Source organism: Psilocybe cubensis, chromosome 12, assembly GCF_017499595.1.
Source record: "Psilocybe cubensis strain MGC-MH-2018 chromosome 12, whole genome shotgun sequence".
Taxonomy (NCBI): domain Eukaryota; kingdom Fungi; phylum Basidiomycota; class Agaricomycetes; order Agaricales; family Agrocybaceae; genus Psilocybe; species Psilocybe cubensis.
This window is the reverse complement of record NC_063010.1, coordinates 2,189,773-2,208,712: the sequence shown is the minus strand read 5'-3', so window position 1 is coordinate 2,208,712 and position 18,940 is coordinate 2,189,773. Positions and strand designations below refer to the sequence as shown.

The 18,940-nt window shown below is 46.5% G+C and overlaps 8 protein-coding genes across 8 annotated transcripts; 3 read left to right on the top strand and 5 right to left on the bottom strand.

The window, feature by feature from the left end:
* Positions 1–564: 564 nt before the first annotated feature.
* On the top strand, positions 565–2,344 carry JR316_0012646 (Delta(12) fatty acid desaturase; the record flags this gene model as incomplete). Its single annotated transcript, XM_047898267.1, has 10 exons — positions 565–632; positions 698–910; positions 964–1,069; positions 1,129–1,369; positions 1,424–1,477; positions 1,540–1,701; positions 1,758–1,924; positions 1,988–2,009; positions 2,063–2,188; positions 2,259–2,344. 10 exons carry the CDS (start codon positions 565–567, stop codon positions 2,342–2,344), a joined length of 1,245 nt encoding a protein of 414 aa, XP_047743156.1.
* Positions 2,345–3,624: 1,280 nt separating this feature from the next.
* On the bottom strand, positions 3,625–5,943 carry JR316_0012645 (putative alpha-L-arabinofuranosidase C; the record flags this gene model as incomplete). The annotated part of the gene is made up of 9 exons (XM_047898266.1): positions 3,625–3,815; positions 4,391–4,777; positions 5,158–5,208; positions 5,266–5,279; positions 5,341–5,364; positions 5,429–5,516; positions 5,594–5,638; positions 5,701–5,775; positions 5,829–5,943. The coding sequence occupies 9 exons, from the start codon at positions 5,941–5,943 to the stop codon at positions 3,625–3,627; spliced, it is 990 nt and encodes a 329-aa protein (XP_047743155.1).
* A 456-nt stretch (positions 5,944–6,399) lies between these two features.
* On the bottom strand, positions 6,400–6,863 carry JR316_0012644 (putative alpha-L-arabinofuranosidase C; the record flags this gene model as incomplete). Its single annotated transcript, XM_047898265.1, has 3 exons — positions 6,400–6,494; positions 6,549–6,577; positions 6,637–6,863. The coding sequence occupies 3 exons, from the start codon at positions 6,861–6,863 to the stop codon at positions 6,400–6,402; spliced, it is 351 nt and encodes a 116-aa protein (XP_047743154.1).
* Positions 6,864–7,347: 484 nt separating this feature from the next.
* Positions 7,348–8,181, top strand: JR316_0012643 (uncharacterized protein; the record flags this gene model as incomplete). The annotated part of the gene is made up of 2 exons (XM_047898264.1): positions 7,348–7,890; positions 7,945–8,181. 2 exons carry the CDS (start codon positions 7,348–7,350, stop codon positions 8,179–8,181), a joined length of 780 nt encoding a protein of 259 aa, XP_047743153.1.
* Positions 8,182–9,465: 1,284 nt separating this feature from the next.
* Positions 9,466–12,209, bottom strand: JR316_0012642 (uncharacterized protein; the record flags this gene model as incomplete). The annotated part of the gene is made up of 6 exons (XM_047898263.1): positions 9,466–9,765; positions 9,824–9,907; positions 9,965–10,873; positions 10,929–11,638; positions 11,688–11,768; positions 11,825–12,209. The coding sequence occupies 6 exons, from the start codon at positions 12,207–12,209 to the stop codon at positions 9,466–9,468; spliced, it is 2,469 nt and encodes an 822-aa protein (XP_047743152.1).
* A 969-nt stretch (positions 12,210–13,178) lies between these two features.
* On the top strand, positions 13,179–13,894 carry JR316_0012641 (Succinate dehydrogenase [ubiquinone] cytochrome b small subunit, mitochondrial; the record flags this gene model as incomplete). The annotated part of the gene is made up of 5 exons (XM_047898262.1): positions 13,179–13,257; positions 13,311–13,361; positions 13,415–13,617; positions 13,673–13,805; positions 13,857–13,894. The coding sequence occupies 5 exons, from the start codon at positions 13,179–13,181 to the stop codon at positions 13,892–13,894; spliced, it is 504 nt and encodes a 167-aa protein (XP_047743151.1).
* Positions 13,895–14,704: 810 nt separating this feature from the next.
* Positions 14,705–16,309, bottom strand: JR316_0012640 (uncharacterized protein; the record flags this gene model as incomplete). The annotated part of the gene is made up of 3 exons (XM_047898261.1): positions 14,705–15,866; positions 15,938–16,231; positions 16,281–16,309. 3 exons carry the CDS (start codon positions 16,307–16,309, stop codon positions 14,705–14,707), a joined length of 1,485 nt encoding a protein of 494 aa, XP_047743150.1.
* Positions 16,310–17,294: 985 nt separating this feature from the next.
* On the bottom strand, positions 17,295–18,502 carry JR316_0012639 (uncharacterized protein; the record flags this gene model as incomplete). Its single annotated transcript, XM_047898260.1, has 2 exons — positions 17,295–17,565; positions 17,637–18,502. 2 exons carry the CDS (start codon positions 18,500–18,502, stop codon positions 17,295–17,297), a joined length of 1,137 nt encoding a protein of 378 aa, XP_047743149.1.
* Positions 18,503–18,940: the final 438 nt, after the last annotated feature.

Here is an 18,940-nt window from a genome sequence, read left to right as displayed (position 1 = left end):
GACGGATGTACGGCTTACTCATACGCCACGCTCGTAGCAAAACAAGCTTTATCCGAAATTCAGGGACTCTAGACTTTCGTAGCGAATGGATTTCCTTCCATGTTTCTTTAAAGTGTGATTCATTTTTTCTTTGTTGTTGTAACCAGAAAAGCTCACGCATTCAATAACTTTCAAAAAAAAAAAAATAGCCGACGCAGATATCTGTATTTCGAAATGCCCGATCTCCCCAGAGTTCCTAACTTACATCATGCTGCAAGGTGTGTATATGGAACTACTGGTTTAATTTCGCCTGACTGTCATCCATTTTGAGAACCCATTTGCATCTACAAATCGATCTTGATCCTACGTCGGAGTAAAGAATTTCTCGACAGGTATGGTTGCAGGTGTAATCTTTTCTTCGCACTTACACGAAATGTCTATTTCTCCATCTAGTACCTTTGCGTGGGGCATTTGCTTTTAGCAGATCTCGAGCACTTAAATACTACTCTCTGCAAGCCAAGTGAGAACCACCGCCTCTCCTCTCATCTGCCCTGAGCAGTTATAGGTTTTCAATCCCGTTTGAACATGGGTTCCGATCTCAAGACGCAGCAATACTCAGAGGATTCTCTTCCCGAGTATACGCCTATGCCATGGTAATTTCATTAATCCGTATCCTTCTTAATGATATTTCAACTAATTCTAATACCTTAATACCTAGGTCTCTTAAAGAGATACGCGCCGCCATTCCCGCCGAGTACTTTGTCAGGGACACAGCTCGTGGTCTTTCGTACTTCGGTCGCGATGTCCTACTTGCGGCTACAGCTTGGACTTGCGCTACATATATCGACCCATATTTCCAACAGGCCGCAACCAAGGAGCTTTTGACGCCTATCGGAGCTGAAGTAGCTCGATGGGCAGCATGGCTCGTATAGTAAGCTATCTTTACAATCTTTTCCCCAAGCGATACTAAGGGATTTCTTGAAGTTGGTGGTTCCAAGGCCTCATCTTCACCGGTATCTGGGTTATCGGTCACGAATGCGGACACGGCGCTTTCTCTGACCACAAAATTGTCAACGATGTTCTCGGATTCGTAAGTTACGCAGCATCAACACTCAGCATTGGAACTAATTTTCGCGCCGACGGCCATAGATTACCCACACCTTTTTATGGACTCCCTATTTCTCTTGGAGAATCTCGCATCATCGTCATCACTCAAATCACGCATCCATGGAGCGTGATGAAGTGTATGTTCCCAAAACCCGTGAAGACCTTGGTATCCCCGACAAAGCCAATGAAGAAATCGACTGGGACGAGATCTTTGGCGACACCCCCATTTACACTCTTTACATGTTGATACGCCAGCAAGTGCTCGCATTCCCGGCATATCTCCGTAAGTCCGTCCGACGAATAGCTTTGCAATTGCCTCTAATAGGCTTCTTTTCAGTTTTCAATGTTTCCGGACAAAAGAATTACCCAAAATGGACCAACCATTTCGATCGTAAATAGCGCATCACTTGCCTTTGATTAGACGGTTTCATTGACCTTGTTTTTGCCTTGTAGCCAACTCGATTCTCTTCACTAAAGCCCAACGCAATGTGGTTATCATTTCGAATATCGGTATCGCGGCTATGGTCTACGGTGTCGTACACTTTTCCTCCATTTACGGTGCTGGCGAGGTCATCAAGTATTACGGAATCCCTTGGCTCTTGGTTTCCCACTGGTGTACATAGCCACAAGTCCTTCTCAGAGAAATATCCACTCATCTGATTTACACACAGTCATTATGATCACCTACCTCCACCACACCGACCCACTGCTCCCCCACTACCGTGGCAAGGAATGGAACTTCCAGCGTGGAGCCGCCGCGACCGTCGACCGTGACTTCCTTGGATGGCAAGGTCGCTTCTTCCTCCACGATGTCGCCCATTTCCATGTTATCCACCATGTGAGTCTTAATCTTTCCAGCGCACTAAGGACACACATTTACACATGACCGCCGTCTTGACAGTTCTTCCCAAAGATGCCTTTCTGTGAGACTGGATTTTCGTTCGGCCGATAATTCTTATACTAACGTCTCTGTTAGACCACGGCCCTGAGGCTACTCAGCATTTGAAGGCTTTCATTGGAGAGCACTACGCGTACTCAAATAAGAACCCATTCAAGGCCCTGTGGGAGAGCTATAACAAATGCCAATTCGTCGAGAATGAGGGTACGAATATTCTTTTGGACACTCTTTCGGTTCTGCGCTCTTATTGATGTTTAATTCTTTTCGTTGACAGGCGATGTCCTTTTCTACCGCGACAAGAAGGGACAAGCTGTTCGCCGCCCAGCTGCTGAATATAGAGTCAAGTCTAAAACTCAATGAAGTAAATCATATATGATCCACGATGTAGTTTTTTTTAAGAGTCAATCACTATACGGAATTGTCAGATGACTGAAGAGGTTACGACACGGGATGGACGGGCGGTGCTAGGATGATGTAGTTGTGTTTGATTCAATTTTTGATACAGTTTTTACTAGAATGGTCCAATCAAATCATCAGTTATCAGTTACAATCATTTAAATGACATGAGCGTCGGTCGAGGAATTGTATGTAGCAATATCACAGTTTGGCTAATTGTATGAAGTGACGTTGGGAATTTGCCGCCTTTATAAGAAAAAATAGCACAGCTGCTGCGTGCTGTCCTGACACTCCAAGCGCTGTGGGTAGACATTGTGTGGTCAATTCACAATCAATTTCAATACCAGACAAAAAATGTGTTTCGGCGCTGGCAAGAGATCATTGATACTTCATCTGACAGACTCGAATAACACCCGGTTGTATAAATCGCTTGAATACAGCTCTCGAAAGTGTTGGTAGATGGCATTCACAGCATGTCTTCATGTCCTTTTCGACAGACTGTTTATGGAACACTCCTTAGTTGCCTTGTCATGTATATATCTACCTATACGACCCCAAGGAGCACAGAAACCTACTTCAGAACTTAGATACCAGTCAACAATCTGTTATCAAGGCAGAAACGGCGACACTGGCACATTGTGCCCTCCCATCTCATTTATCAAATATACTTGTGTTGGCTGTCCGATCCATTGCCTCTGACCTTTCACCGCGGTGTTATGAGAGAGCGCTTGAAGGCACAGCTATCATTTGGATATAAATCTCATCTTTCGATGCTAACACACCTGTGTTAAAGTGGATCGGAGGTGAGATAGATTATAGATAGATAGCATCTGTCTAGTACGAGCTCCATAAAAGCCGTTTGTCGCTCAATGTTCGTTGTCGTAATCATAAGTGTCATTTTCCTTTGACTCGAGGTTAGTTGAAGGTACACTTTGTTCCGTGAGTTCCCCTGGCACACAAAGCTACCGGTTTCACAGAGCGTGTAGTTAGTCAACAGCATTTCTAACACGGTTATTGCCACTACTCACCTTGACGAGGTTCTCTCACTGCAATAAGATGATCCGCAGTATGCTGGTCTTAAACATCGGTGTATGAGCTTCTACTAACAAGAATGAGCGCCCGGTTCTCAAAGGGTTGGTCCATCAATGCAAAAACACATTAATTTTGATAATAATAATATGTAAGTGACATTCTGACCTTCGAGACGGCGTCCTAGCGTTTCCATTTGAAAGGTACTGATCAGTTCAATTGGACATGATAGAATTTATTGAAACGGATTGGATAAGGACCAGATCGACAATTGCATTTAGAATAGTGTGTCCAATGAATATAACCTGCTTTAACTTCCTTGGTGTGCCCATAGATTCCGGGTACCAGATCATGAGGGATATAATTAGCACAATGATGGTTGGTTGGCAATAAAAACGCTCAATGCCTAGATAAAAAAATGATCATAATTATCAATACATGGCGTATGATGGTTAAACGTCGCTTACTTCTGGCATCTAATGGTTGTGAAACATTTCAGTCACTTGGGCAATGAAACTTCGTAGATCAAAATTGGATGTCAATTGGCCATCCAAGATGAAGCGTACGCACAAGTTAGATATCCATGATGACAAACTTGTAATGCGGTGCTCTTTGCCCGGGTGAGGGTTGAAAAGATCTCTGCCGGGTATGCCCAAGATGGATATATACGTTGGGCTGGAGATTCATGGTGGTTGTGGATGCTGTTCAAGGTTAAACAAATCCCCCACTATAGTTTGCTCACAGTCCCGCCTGCGGCCAAGGGCTTCGAAAGCAGTGTGCGTCGTCAGTATCTACACAATGGACGAAACACAGTAGAACATTTCACAAGCACTTGGACTTGCCCAAGCGTTGTTTAGATTCAAGGCAGAATAGTAGATGACAAGACAAGCGTTGTTTACTCTACTATTTGAAAAACAAGAACTAAAGAGACCTTATGAGAGCCAATTCGAATTGGAAATAATGAAATGAACGATGACATACTTTGGAAGGAGTGGCTTTTCAAATTATAGCTACCAGTAAGCCTATCATTTTTCACGACCGTGCGCACTCTCTCGCCATCAAACCCATTGTTAGCTTTGAGATCTTCGTGCCAAATTTCGTATACAGTAAACTCGTCTTTCACCGTAGCCTGAGGGCCAAACAGGATGGGAACCTTGAAGTCCATGTCATCGCTTTTATTCACAATCGCGATCCTAATTTCTTTTCCTTGCCCGACGGAAGCTAAGACTGCACTGACGTCCACGAGCTTGGTAAGCTTGGCTGAATCCGGGGTATGTACACTCAGATCCTGGACAAATTTGGGAGATGTTGGGCCCGTGTATACTAGTGCAGGCGTGGGGATATCGACGTGAACGGAGAGCGATGCCCCTCGCATCAAATTTGAAAATAGATGAAGAGGGTAATAAGTTGTCTGCAGGAGTAGAGTGCAATTAGCCCCACAGAGATTATGAGCATATCTGAGGACTCGCCTGTTTGAAAAGACCGTCCGGGGAAGTAATGATCTAAAAAATGCAAAGGTCAGGGGACGATGGTGGTGTAATAAAAATTGATTCCTAACCGGTGATATTACATTAACTGACCTACTGAATGATTAGAACGATCGTCAAATAGCTATCTGGAGCTTACTGAGCAATACAAGCAATCTTCACTATATCAGCCTTGCGTACAAAAACATTGAGCCAGGATGCGACAGCTAAATCAATGCGACATGACTGCACGAACTCTAACAAAAAAGGGGACGTGCGTACCAAGTGCGTCTGAGAGGTCATAATGCTCTTCTGCACCCTTTTCTCCCGGGGCTGAAGGCGACAAATGTCATATAATGAAAGGTTCTTTAAGGGATCATTTTCACGTACCACGAACGGGATCCCTAACGACACAGTCAGTTTTCAAGCAATCGAAGCGTATATATCGTCGGGAATAAGATTTACCAGACATTCCACTCATCGAAGCAGCTATCAAGGCGATGAATTGTAAGAAGAGACGCCACGCTGTAAAGATTGAATGGAAGAGGCTTACACAGTCAAGTCTTTGCTGAGCCCGCCTTCAATCTTTGCAAGATCAATGAGAGAGCGCGTAATTTCAATTCCTTTCTCAGCGGCTGCGGCTAATCGTTGAAGAAAATATAAGTTATAACGAAAGCATGTAGGGTCTGTACATTGGACGAATTTGGATTTTACTTACGACCCATGACGTTTACAAGATGTTTGCCATGGCTTGTTGTGTATACTGCAGATTGAGATAAGAATCCGGGAACATGCGTGTCGAAGAAATAAGGCAACAAGGCGTACAGTGAATGGAGTGAAAATCGACGACAGGTGCGAGTTTTCGAAGCGTGACCCTATCCCAGTCAGAGTATCCGTTTTCTGGGAATATCTAAATGAATAAGAACAAATAATGGGTGAGTAAACGCCCTAACCTCCACATGAGATGAGCTTGATGCTGGGGTCAAGAAGCCGCAGCGCTTTTGCCCATTGGAAGGCTTTCTTCGCGTAGTCGTGCGACTCCATCTGTCCGACTAATAGTCGAAACATTGTTAGTTTGAAAAGTGAACCATTGCTATAGGCTTGGACAAACCCTGCCATGAACCCCACACTTCGTTACCTAGGGATAATAATAAGCTCGATTGAGAAATACAGAATGTAAGTGTATACCAAGTGCCCAATACTACATTGAACAATATTAACAAAATAACAATAGGAAACGAGGAAGATAGTTTGCCTTGACGCCGTAAGGTTCTTCATGCCCATTTTTCCTACGTAGATTGGCATAGTAGGTATTTGAAGAACTGTCTATAAGTTAGATCCGTGTGATAGAGCGAAGCAAAAAGCAAATTTACCTATTGCAGTATTCCACCCAAGCTAAAGCATCCTCTAAGGTTCCGGTTCCCATATTTAAACACAAGAATGGTTCGGTTCCAAGCTCTCGACACCATGCGATGAATTCGTCTAGTTTCTCCGGTCAATATCAACGTTGATTTGCCATCTCAATCAATGAACGTCACCTGTTCCAAACTGATTGCTCTCCTCGGTCAACCATGCAAGTTCAGGCCTTCGTGGGCGAAGTTCACGAGGACCGACACCATCTAAGTCAGAGAGGAGATTTAGAGAAAACGGGCAACAACAACCACGATTCATACCTTGCCATCGATAGGTACTGACGAAATTTCTGCGATCAAGCTGACGAGTCATTGCATGTAAGGTGTTTAGATGCTTCCATGAACTCACCCTCCAGGATACCTCACGATAGGAATCTTGAGAGCCTTCAGAGCTTCCATCACATCCTTTCTGAATCCTGTCCTCTCGTCCGATAAGCCGCTCTTGTTCTCTGGGTCATATATGCCTCCGTAGATGCATCTTCCCATGTGTTCGGTGAAGCCAGAGTAGATACGAGGGTCGACCTCATCGATGATGCGAGCTGGGTCGATACGGATGATTGGAGAAGTGGCTGACATTGTGTTATGCGGAGCTGATTTAGTAGATGATGGATTTGAGCAACTTTGTGAAGTCAGTCTTCGGTCATGACAAGAGACTCAAGGATATTTGAGGAAATCCTGCAATGACAATCTCGGACCGCCTGACAATCCCCTTATTATGCCAAACTAGCCTTTCCAAAATCAGCATTAGGCCTCAAACAACATTGAAGTGGTTAATGGTATTGAAGGTTGAACGGGGTCTCTGGCAACGGCAGATGAGGAGTGCTAGTGAGTAGTTAGCCTGTGTGTAGCACAATTACCGACAAATATGCTATTTCTCCTGCAAATTTGCGTTGATTAGGCATAAAATTAGACCACGTGATATTTGGCTGCAAATTTGAGCAAATTCTCTGGCAAATTTGCCCAGGCAAAGGCGTCTAATGTTGTTTGGATCTACATTTCTAAACCACAACAGGCATGCAGCTTTGTCCTCACAGAACCTGTATATTGCCTTCAAGCTATCATGGCCAACATTATTCGCTCAGCCAAGTCAGGAAACGAGTGGACCGACAATGAGTTGGAAGCATATAACATCAATATCACCTTCCAGGATGCTCCGACATTCTTTGGCGAGACGCCCTTACCTGCTCCTGCTGTCAGCCAGGAGGTATTCACTGCCCTCACCGCCGACGACGCAGCCAACGATATCGCCTACAGCCTCCTCACTCAACTCGATCTTGCAATGATGCCCGCGGAGCCTGAGGAATCGGCAGTTGTTGATTTCGCAGTGGTACTTTTCCATTCCCTTGGCTATCTTCATCGTCCTCGAGCAGTTCGCACACGCAAAAAGTTACGACTTCTCATATGCGGAGAGAAAAAATATGCCAAACCCGATGTCTGCATTATCGATCGAAATGAAAATGATATCATCCTCCTCGTTCACGAGGATAAGCGATTTGGTGGCGACACAGACCCGCATGCTCAACTCATTGCCTCTGCAATAGCCACCTTCCAGAATAACAACGCTCAGAGGCGATCGGCGGGACTTGACCCATTGAATAGCAAGGTAAGTCTGCTTTCAATAAATCATACTACGAATGTTATTCATTCTTGGGCATAGGTCATCCCGGGTATAATCATGGTTGGGACATCTCCGAGTTTCTTCAAGATTCCCGTCACCCAAGAATTGACTCGATGCGTCGCACAAGGGCAGTATCCTCCTACTCTCACCATCGTCACTGGACATGTTCCTGACATCCCCCGCCCCAGCCGCCGGTTCAGCGAAGGCATAAAGCCACTCGATAATCGACGTGGTATTCTTCAATGCTACGAAGCTTTCAAGAAATTCGTTTGTTAATTAGTTCTGTACTTGAATTTCGTTGCTCTAAGCCGATGGTAATATTCACGTAAACTTAGTTATGTCTGAATACTGAGTACCGAGTTCGAGTTATGAGTACTGCCCGGTTCCACCATACCCACGAAGGGGTTTGTTTTTGTAGTGGTGTAAAGTTCTATTCATGGTTGATTGGCAGACAAGTTAACGGTCTCACATTACCTTACCAGTCGTTGGCGTTGAACGTTGAACATTGGACTAGTCCCAGGCTAAAACACAACATAATGTTAAACGAAGCCATTCCAAAGCTTTTTTCTAAACAATATATTGTGCACACATAAGCCGAATCGGAGCTAATCTTTCCAAGAATAAGGGAATAAATATTGTATTTGAAGAAAAAAAAACAATATATAGATTTATACAATAGGAATATAGAAATATAGAAATGTAAAATGATATTTGTGTGGTAGAATAGATTAGAAATGGGATAGAGATGTAGAAATGGGATAGAAATATAGAAATGTGGTAGAATAGAAATATAGAAAATGTGGTAGATAGAGATGTGATAGAAAAATAGAAATGGAGTAGTGATATAGTGATGTGGTAGAATAGAAAAATCATAGAAATGTAGACATATGGTAGAAATGTAGAGATGGGATAGAGAGATAGAAATGTGGTAATAGAAATAGAAATGAAACAGAGAATAGAGACCTGAGATAGAGAGTATATTGAATATATGGAAAGGAAAATAAGATATTGATAAAAAAGAAAAGAAGATAGTTGGAAGCCGGAGCCGAAGAGAAAATGAACCAAAGAAGAATAGAACCAAACCCAAGCCCAAAAGAGCGTACCGCCAGAAGTTCTATAGCGCGGAAAAACGGCGACAACCGAGATGATTCGCAGCGAGGTGTGATGATGTACCCGAGATCAGAGAGTCCACAAAGAGAGTAAGAAGAAAGGATAGAAAAGTCCGGTATCCTGGGTTGCATTCAAGGTAGCACTCGTCAGCGCTACCTCTCATGCACCCGACTGGCCACTGCAGTGTTGGCTTTGCTGTAATGTCCAGAATGCTCGTCAACATTCTGGGCATCACAGCAAAGCCCACCCTACAACGGACACGGCGAATCACTGTCTCGTCAGACAGCGACCCACCACAGTCGGCACCCAGGAATCGGATGAAAAGGAATATAGGAAGTGATGAAGGTGGATGTCGATGATCTCGAGTACGTCGGAAGTGTTTGCTGCGAAGTCTGGTTCTCGTCGTCGTTTCGGGTCTACATCGCGCTTGAGGATATTTCGTGCGGTGGCTTAGTTGTCTTCAGTAGACTGAGGCTGGGCCTGGGAGTCATCCACTGTGGGCTGAGGCTGGGCCTGGGAGTCTTCCACAGTGGCGTCATCCACAGTGGGCTGAGGCTGAGCCTGGGAGTCATCTTGAGTGGGCTCAGGCTTGGCCGGGGGTTGAATCTTCTTCTTGGGACGGCAACGCTTGCGGCGGCGGACGCGACATCCATCTCGGAGCTCAATCTGTGAGACGGAAACCCCAGCTTGATGATGGGCGGGGTCTTGCAAGGGGCGCCAAACCACCATCGTGGTGCAAGTATTAGAGGGCTATAGACATTGTCATATAAATAAATATGTATAGCCATAACAATGTTATCAAACATACCAAAGATCCCTCGGGCGCACCGACCGATCCCTCAGGCTCACCGACCTCGCTGGCTTCAACCATTGTGATCCTCAAGGGAGTATACTAATAGCAGCGAATAATGATCAGTATATTGTTGGTCCAAAATAAAGCAAAACATACCACAACAAGAGTGCCGACCGTCGGCTCCTCTTCAATAACCTCCCGAATGACCTCATCCAGGGCAGCGACAACCTGACCGTGCTCCTCCTCCTCGCAAGGTGGAACGCCGCCGCCGACCTTGTTGTTGACTGGGTCAAGACCTGCGAGGATATCCTGGTCATCCTCTTCCTCCTCGCGGGGAACGACAGCGACAGGGTGCTCCTCGACAACTCGGTCAAGGCCCGCGAGAATGTCCTCGCTGTCTTCGTCGACGACGGCCTCGATGTCCGCGTTAGGGCGCGCCTCGATTTCGACTTCACCATCGGCCTGCTCGAGGGTGCTTGAGACTTCCTCGACGGGGGTGAGAATGTCGATGGAGCTGGTGGTATCGTTGTCAGTCCAGAGGTCCTCCTGAGAGGCGAGGGGTGCAAGGGGTGCAAGGGGTGCAATCGGCTGGGTAACTTCCTCGGCCACAATATCCTCCAGGGACCCAACGAGTGTCGTCTCGGTTGGCCCCTCCAAGATGTCCGCGGTAAGGGTAGGACCATCAGAGATGCCCGACCTGTTATCCTGCATCAATCCACCTAACTCCAACAGATCATTCACCTCCTCGATAAAAGCGGTTGACTCCTCTTCGAATCCTTCGACGACGACCCCATCGAGCACGGTGAATCCCCAGAGGCGAAGCTGCCTTCGGACGAAGGAGTGCTCGTCGAAATCGAGACGAGAGAGCTCGAGGGAGGGTTCGGGGTGTTCGTCGGGCTGAGAAGGGAGGTTGGCCTCGAAGCTGGTGTTGTAGAATGTGTCCCGTTCGATTCCCGCGACCTCGGTGCTGGTGGAAAGTGTGGACATGAGGTCTACAGCACCCTCGTCGACGTTCTTGTCTTCATCGTCATCCTTGCCATCAAGGAAAGCCGCGGGGACGAAAGTCTATAAAAAGTATACTCAATATAAAAAGGTTACATAAGAGATGTATGTCACATACCTTTTTCTTGTCAACCTTTGTCCCACAGCCGAACGCGAGTCCGTTTTTGTGCAAGAATGACATCACGGACATAACAAGTATGGTGCAGAGGGTGAACAGGAAGTTTTCGATGAGGAGGATGTAGAAAATAAGAAAAATGCGGTAGACAATATCACTGAGGATACGGAAGGCGATGTTGGTTGGAGATCGGTATGGCATTCTTGACGTAGTGGACTCAAACCTCTTCTTCAGAGTGGGGCTGACAGTTTCTGAAGGTTTAGAGGCGAAAGACTGAACCTCTTCTTCTACAGGGGAAGCTGTTTCATTGAATACTGCGGGCTCTGGCGAAGGACCCAATGCCACTTCTTCAACTTGAGGTTTGATAGTGAGTACCTCTTTGGGAGGCGGGATAATGGCTTTGGTGAATGTATCGGGCCCGCCAACTGGGCACTGGCCGGTGGGGAACGCGAAGACTGGGCACGCGTTCTTGAGAAGCTTGATGGGTTTCCTTCTGCCCTTGTTCTTCGCCTTTCTTGCCTTTAGTCGAAGCCGGTATATGATGGCTGCAATGCCCATCGGGATCGACGCCAATAGAAGGAGTAGCCATAGCTTGAAAACCGACAGCGGGGTTGGGTCGTCATTGACCTCAGAACCAGGCGAGGGTGGTGGCGGGGGTGGCGGGGGTGGTGGTGCATTTACTGGCTCCCCGCCTTTGCGGTTGGGAGAAGATTCTTCGAGAGAATAAGTGATTGCGACTACAATATATATCGAAGTACTCACCACCCTTTGCATCGCCTTTGCCAATTTGTGAACCATCGCCGTTATGGGGAGTATCGTTGTCATCCTCGCCATTGTTGTTACCTGAATAATAACATTTTTATGAGCAAGGATATACCACGCCGTTGATTAAAACATACCTGAAGCCCCAGTGTCCGGTGCCGATGCCTCTCCTGCAGCAGAGGTGGCAGCTTGCACAGCTGGCACCCCTTGAGTCTGCGCGTCGATGGCGGATTGGGTAGTAAGGCTGCCAGAAGAGTCCGCCGAAGGAGCTTCGGCGGCAGCATAGTTGACTGGGGCGATGCCAACTTCCTTGTAGTAACGGAAGCCGGCGTCGAGTGAGATAACGCTGGCAACACCAGCGATACCAACGACGCGTTGAAGTCCGACGCTCAATCCCACTTGTTTGGGAAGGGCGGGAATGAAATTGAGCACGGCGTTGCAGATGGCACCTCCGACGAAGGCCAGTGGGGGGCCAACGGCGAGGTTGAAAAAGTTTGTAGATACGGCGATGAGAGCAGCCATATTATCAAAGAGATGCTTGAATAATTGTTTGGATATGAGATTGTTGAGATTGCTTGATTGATATCGTTATGATGAAGAAGGAATTGTGCAAAGGGTTCGTCTTTTATATGCTGCCCCTTCGTACTCGTGCGAGCGAATTTGTAACAAGACTATATAAGCCACCGATCGTTAGCCACCCAATGCCAGCCACCGATTGTTAGCCATACCATAAACCTTGAACAGGTCTCGCATCAAGACAATTGTTGAGGGAGGGGCATTCAGTTTCACAGAATGGTTGGGATTCGCGTCTTATTAGATTAGCTTTTTAACAGACGAACGATCGACATGCGAAGCTGAGCTCTCCAGATAGGATAGAATTTTTTCAAGCCTAGATAGCCCAGCACCAAGAAAAAAATTAGGGTCAATATGTCGTGTATTGCCATGGGATCTCGGGGGCAAGGACGATGTTGGACTGCACACCTTGTTTTTTCGAGGAGAAACAAAAACAAAGACGGTGGGTCCACAGGTGCAGGATATATCAATGAAATAAAATAGAATCTAGAGGCCAATGACTCACCTCTTGAAGTGAAATTTCCAAGTTTACAAACACATTGTAGGGTATGGAAACGCGCCAGTACAAAGACTACGTTTACTGTCGAAGTCATGGTAAATAAGCGGTAGATAGTTCATCTGGCGCAAGTAAGAGCAGGTTAAGATAAAAGTTTATCGATAGGTCAATATCTTGCATGCTAGCAGAGCGTTTGCCTGATACAAAGGTCACTAAACCTCGAGAGTCGACGTTACGTTGAACGTTGAAGTTGACGTTTACTGTTGTTTGTCAATGAACACGTGACATTATGCCCCTCTGGAAACCGGCATCGGAAATAACCGGTTAGTCGAGGTCTCGTGAAACTCACCCCGGAAAGTCAATTCCCAGTCCCGCTTGCATCCCGCTCCAATCTCGTTTTCCTCTCTTCATTGTCTGCGACGATGTCCTCGAGCCTTCTTCTCCGCTCTGCGTTCTCCAGGAACCTTACACATCGTCTGGCAGCGCGCTCTGTTAACCAGGGTACGCGTTCTGTTTGGCGGTGCTACAAATGTCTCACTGACCAATGAGAATAGCTCGATATGCAACCAGCGAAGCATCCCAGTATAAATACGTCCCTGGCGGTCGTACGTTCGCGATCTCTCTTTTGAGCATTTTAGTGTCTGAATATGTGATTTAGCCATCATCCAGGGAACCGTGAACGACCCCACCACCTTCCCAGCACCCTCACGAACCCATGGGTCTTACCACTGGTCATTTGAGCGACTCCTCTCAGCGGGCCTCGTTCCTTTGACTGCCGCTGCATTCGTCACAACTGGAAGCAACTATCCTGTTCTCGATGGACTTCTTGGGGTCAGCTTGATTATGCACAGTCACATTGGCGTACGTCTACCCATTGATATCTGCTCGTTGATGGCGAAACTTACAAGGATTAAAGTTCGATCAATGCCTTGTTGACTATCTGCACCCCCGAAAATTCCCTATTCTCGGAAAGGTTGCTACCTGGACGCTGAGAACGGCGACTGTTGGAACCCTTGTTGGCCTCTACCAGTTCAACACCAACGACATTGGTGAGTAGATCACTCTCTTCTTCATATACACAGGTTTTGATTATTTTTAAGGTCTCACCGAGCTAATTGCTAGGGCCTGGACCGCTTAAGCACGAAGAGAAGAGGATGTATGATACCACATCGCCCGCTAGAATTATCAAAATAATAGCAACCACTTTCGTCCACACGACAATTGCAACTTGCCGCACTATTACCGCATGTTATCATTCACGGATATTCTGTGTGCTTTCCTTTCAGGTAGGTTCGTCGTCCATATGAATGTGTTTTCAACACCGTCTATGTGAAGACCTCGTTCAGTATTGGCGTCGTAGACCTTTTTGACACCCTCATGCCATTGGGTGTCCACGCGTATGAACCCGATGTTATTTAAAAATTTTTGATGAAGTTCAGCGCAATTCCCACAGATTATACCGCAATTTCTTTCCTGGGGCGAGCAATTTTTTCATCTTTTTACCTTGCCCAAATACTCGGGGGATGCACCGTCCATGAAGTCGCCGGTCGGGCAACCTCTCAAGTCTTTTCTGTATGGTCATATTCAAAGTTTCTTGCAACACATTTTGCGTATTGATGCAGCATATTTTATCATTCTTCGGTTGACCATTTTCGAGTTCAATTTGAGGTCTGATGCTCCGCGACTAATGTCGAACAGATAAATGATATACCAAGTGGACTACTGGTACGTGAACTTTACATATGTACATGGTGGCTAGAGGAGACTGAAGGAATAGGCTGTAGGAAGTTGGTATCTATAGAATGAAAATCGAAAAGGCACAACTCCTTCCCCGAAAGTGTTACGAACGGTATAGTTCGTGGCGAAAGGCTCTCAGGATGAAAAAAAAAAAAAAACAAATAAAAGGTGAAAGGGCGTCTACGTTTCATGAAATCACTGATCTGCCACATCATTCGCTGTCTTCTTCGTAAGGTCGATGCAATACTTCGCGGAACTTGGTCGGCAACCGCTGTCCTGGATGGGCCTTCTTGAAGTGCTCTTTCATCTGATCTTCACGGATCAAACATTTGTTGCATGTCGTGCAATAGAACCAGACGCTGCTATGGCCTTCAACAAGGTGCCTAGCCATACCTCCAGAAATAACATGGACGTTGCAGGGGTCTTCCGCTCTGCACGGTACCTTGGTCTGACCCACACTGTTGTTAACTACGATTTTGTGAGGTCCTGTCGGGTCCTTCAAATGGTTAAACAACTCCTCTCGTCCTCGGAGCAACTCGTCGCATCCAGCCATAGGACAGGGTATTTCTGGAAGATCCTCCTTTTTGACGTGTACCGGTGCCTCTTCGTAGACACAAGGTTCGTCGAAATGAACGGTCTCAACAAGCTTGCGGTTTTTCTTCGCAGAACCATTTTTCTTCCAGGCAATGGCTTTCGACAGCCAGGCGGCACTGATGACCTTTCCTGGAACCTTACCAACTTCTACGCGTGTGCCAGCTTGTTGTCGGAAACCCAGATTTTTGACTTGGCGTTCTTTTCGAGCGCGAGGCTTGTGATCATTCGGAGTCTCTACTATGAATGGGTAGGCGCCTTCATCGACCGGAGTCTTTACTATGAAGACGTATGGGTTTTTATCGGTGATGTTTGCCTTGGCTGTTGCGACTTTCTCCTCTAGGTTGGCCGTGGGGAGGTTGACTGGATACGTGTAAAAATTGTTTGGGACAGCTTCGCTGTATTGAGGGGGCGCTGGTCCTTGGATCTCCTGAAATTGTTCAGCCATCGGTGGACGTAATACCGGATCAATGTTCTCGAACGACTCCTGTACCTGTACTTGCTGTACTTGTGCAGGATAGGGGAGTGGAGGCTGGTAGTATGGACCTCCATACTCATGGTACATAGGACCTGGGTACAGGTCAACTGGTGGGGGAATGAAAGGAAGGTACGTCGAAATGTAGCTACTATTGCAGGGTTGGGGTGGGTATTGTGCCATCGGCCCCATGTTCCATGGGTAGAGTGGTGAAGGAATTGGATTGCCGCCGACGATGTTCTCCTCTGGGAAGCATGTCAAACCGCGAAAGTCAAACAATTCAGGGTCCTTGGAAGGGGAAAGAGGCCTAAAATATTCATTTATGTGTGAGTAATCAAGGTATCTGCCACATCGATACGGCAATGGAAAGGTACGCACGTCTCTCCTGGAGTGTTTCCTTCCAGTGGCACACCTACATGGGTGATGTCTACGACCCCGCTTTGGAGATGCTGCTGAGTGCCTGACTCAGAGACACTAGGTGAAGGGGATCCATTTTCCACGTCGATTTCGTCGTATAGCTTTGAACCTCCAACAGGCTGCTTCTGCTTCCGAGCGTAATTGTGGTACGGATGTCTGCGGCTCCGAGCTGCTCTTCCAGACGATGAGATAGGGACTGAAGCCGTGGAACGTGTATTTGTGGCGGTAGCGTTCAATTTTCGAGAGGAAGAGGCTCTAGATGTGCGTCAATATGTGCTGTAGCATTACACTGTTGTCTACTCACATTCGTGGTATGGAAAGCCGTCTAACCATTCTGTTAGTTTCTGCCTTGGTTTTAGGCTGTACATCATGGTGGCGTATATGAGCTATCTGGCGGGATGTGTGGAAACAGGTGAAGGCGTACCATTGTGTTTTCAAGAATACAAGTTTATTGTGTAAGTGATAGTATGATGTTGAGAAGATGAGTTTCTCTAGATGATTTAGTTGTTTAGTGTTTGACGAGAGGGGTGAGATCGATTTAGTAAGAGATCAAAAAGGCACCCCCTGAATCCGTTCCTTAAAATACCCAAACGGTCGTCAACCAGCGAGTTTTGTCGTCGAAATAGGATGGGTGAAGATGAATAGACAGACAATTATGGGCTTCGATCAATTCTGTGAGTACCATATTGAGCCTCGTAGTTAACCTCAGTCATTAGCAACCGGGCAGTGGCTGCACAATTGTTGTGGGTCCAAGCCAAATAGAGATTCTATGCGTGACTTCATTTTAAAGCAGAGAAGCATCATCTGTGGTCGGATTGCTGTAACATGGAGTGTACAGGTTTTCTATACCGAGTCTGTTGACTTGAACATTTAAGCGCCGGTCAGGTACAAAATAGGACTCAGGGACGTTTGTTGATTGCTCATGGTGAATCATCCGAGAAAACTCCGTCCCCGTCTCTAGACAACGGACGATGACGCTTGGACCTATGTGGTAGTCACTGGGTAGTATTATTCTCTCTGAATACTCACTGAATTGGTGGACGCAGCACACGCAGGTCCAAGAGCTCACTGGTCACTTAGTTACCGTAAATCACAATGATAATTACGACCGCGGATTGTGGCTAACATAAATTCATCAAGCAAGCCTAGTGGCATAATGACGCGCTAATGGTCGGACCTACAGAATTATTGAATGCATTAGTTGAAAGTAAACAATGGCATGATCCGAGTAGTATTGATCTATGCAGCTGTATGAATAGCTCATTCGGAAATAATAATGACGTAGAGCGTACCAGTATAACATCCCTCTTACTGGCTCTCAGCAAGAATATTGTGTTCGCTCTTCATGGTTGGTGGTCTGTTTGGGTTTATCGAGCTGCGTGGTGTGGGGGTGGAATGGTGAATTAGCACAATGACCGACACATGCTTTAGAAATGCATTTGAAGCCGGTGGGACTTCCTGAGGCTTGAAGCGTGTCCAACTTAATCTTCGCCACTGTGATTTCCATCCCCTCAGAGATAGGTTGTAGTGCAAAGACACGAAGAGAAAACGATTTGGTATTCCATCCCCAACGTGCATTGGGGGTGCAGCTGTGGTCAAGCGAAAACAAACCCGAGTTAGAAACATCGATGTGTGAATAACTAATGAATTGTGACAATACCTGTGGCGGATTCTACTCGATTTGAGAAACAAACCTCTATGCTTAAGAGCGTCCTCGCATCCCTCCAAAGTGGACGACGACAAAGGAATAACAAATGAATGTCGGCGCATTATTTGTTCGTACCACACAGAATCTTCAGAATCATCGGGTGATAGCAACGAAATGGCCTCATCGGTCGTTTCCGGGTTTAGGTTATCGAAAAGTTGGGCAAGTTCCTCTCGATGGTTCCCGTCAAGAATCGAGTAAATACTTACCAGACAAGGACGCTCTGAGAGGATACATTGTCCCTGCGCGATGTCTTGGTCGGCGAACATCCCCAAATCGGAGGATTTTTGTTCGATGGTGGACGCAAGTGGCGTCAAAGCCGCGGCACGAAGAAGAGATACAGTTGGGATTGTCTCAGTGATTGACACGAGCGGCGGAAATAATTCTGATATACACTTCGACAGGATCGCGGGGCACTCAAATGTATGGGTGGAAGATCCAGTGGTGATCAGGAATTTCAAGATTCGAATAGAAGCGTCAGTTTTCTCCCCAGTATCGGAAGGGCTAGCAGGACCCGAATCTGAAAGATCCTCCGCAACGTCCTTTGTTTCGTAGTCGTAGCTGCTGAAAGCAGTTCGCAGAAACTTGGATTCGTCGGAAGTAGATTTTTGTGACATATCGTTTTCGGGTCCAGCATCGATTACGAGAGTGACTGCGTGAAACATGACTTTCTTGCGCTTGTTTCCCTCATCCTGGATGTCATTGTCGTTTGATAGTTCCAGACATGTTGAGTCGCTGGCAGTACTTTCTGACACTCGGAGAGTGTCGCTGTCGCTGGGTGACGGTGGTGGTACAGGCAATGGTTCCCTGTTCCGGATCATAGGAGATATGATTCCAGCGAAGAATTTGCGAGGTAGCATTGTACAAGCTTTGAGGGATGCAAGCTAGATATGCGAAGTCTAGTCTACTTTTAAATGCGCGACGTAGTGGTGATCTTGGCCTGGGATGGTGCCAACTGCGCGTCAGGGGAAGCCTAAGGTAGGTGCAATAGTCCAGCTAATAGGGGGAATCTAGAGGACATGGGCGTGTTGAACACGAGCAGGAGCTGCGCTAGTAGTACTCATAAAGACTCATAGCAGTGACTCGAACAGGGAGATGAATACCGAGCGGGAGTTTGGTTTCCTATATCCATGATCCATACACGACGATAGGGTACGATGGGGGATGATATATGGCAAACAGACCTGAATTTAGGGTGCAACTTGGACCTCCTTGTATGACCGTAAGTAAAACGTGGTTACCCCGCCAATTTCGTGGGT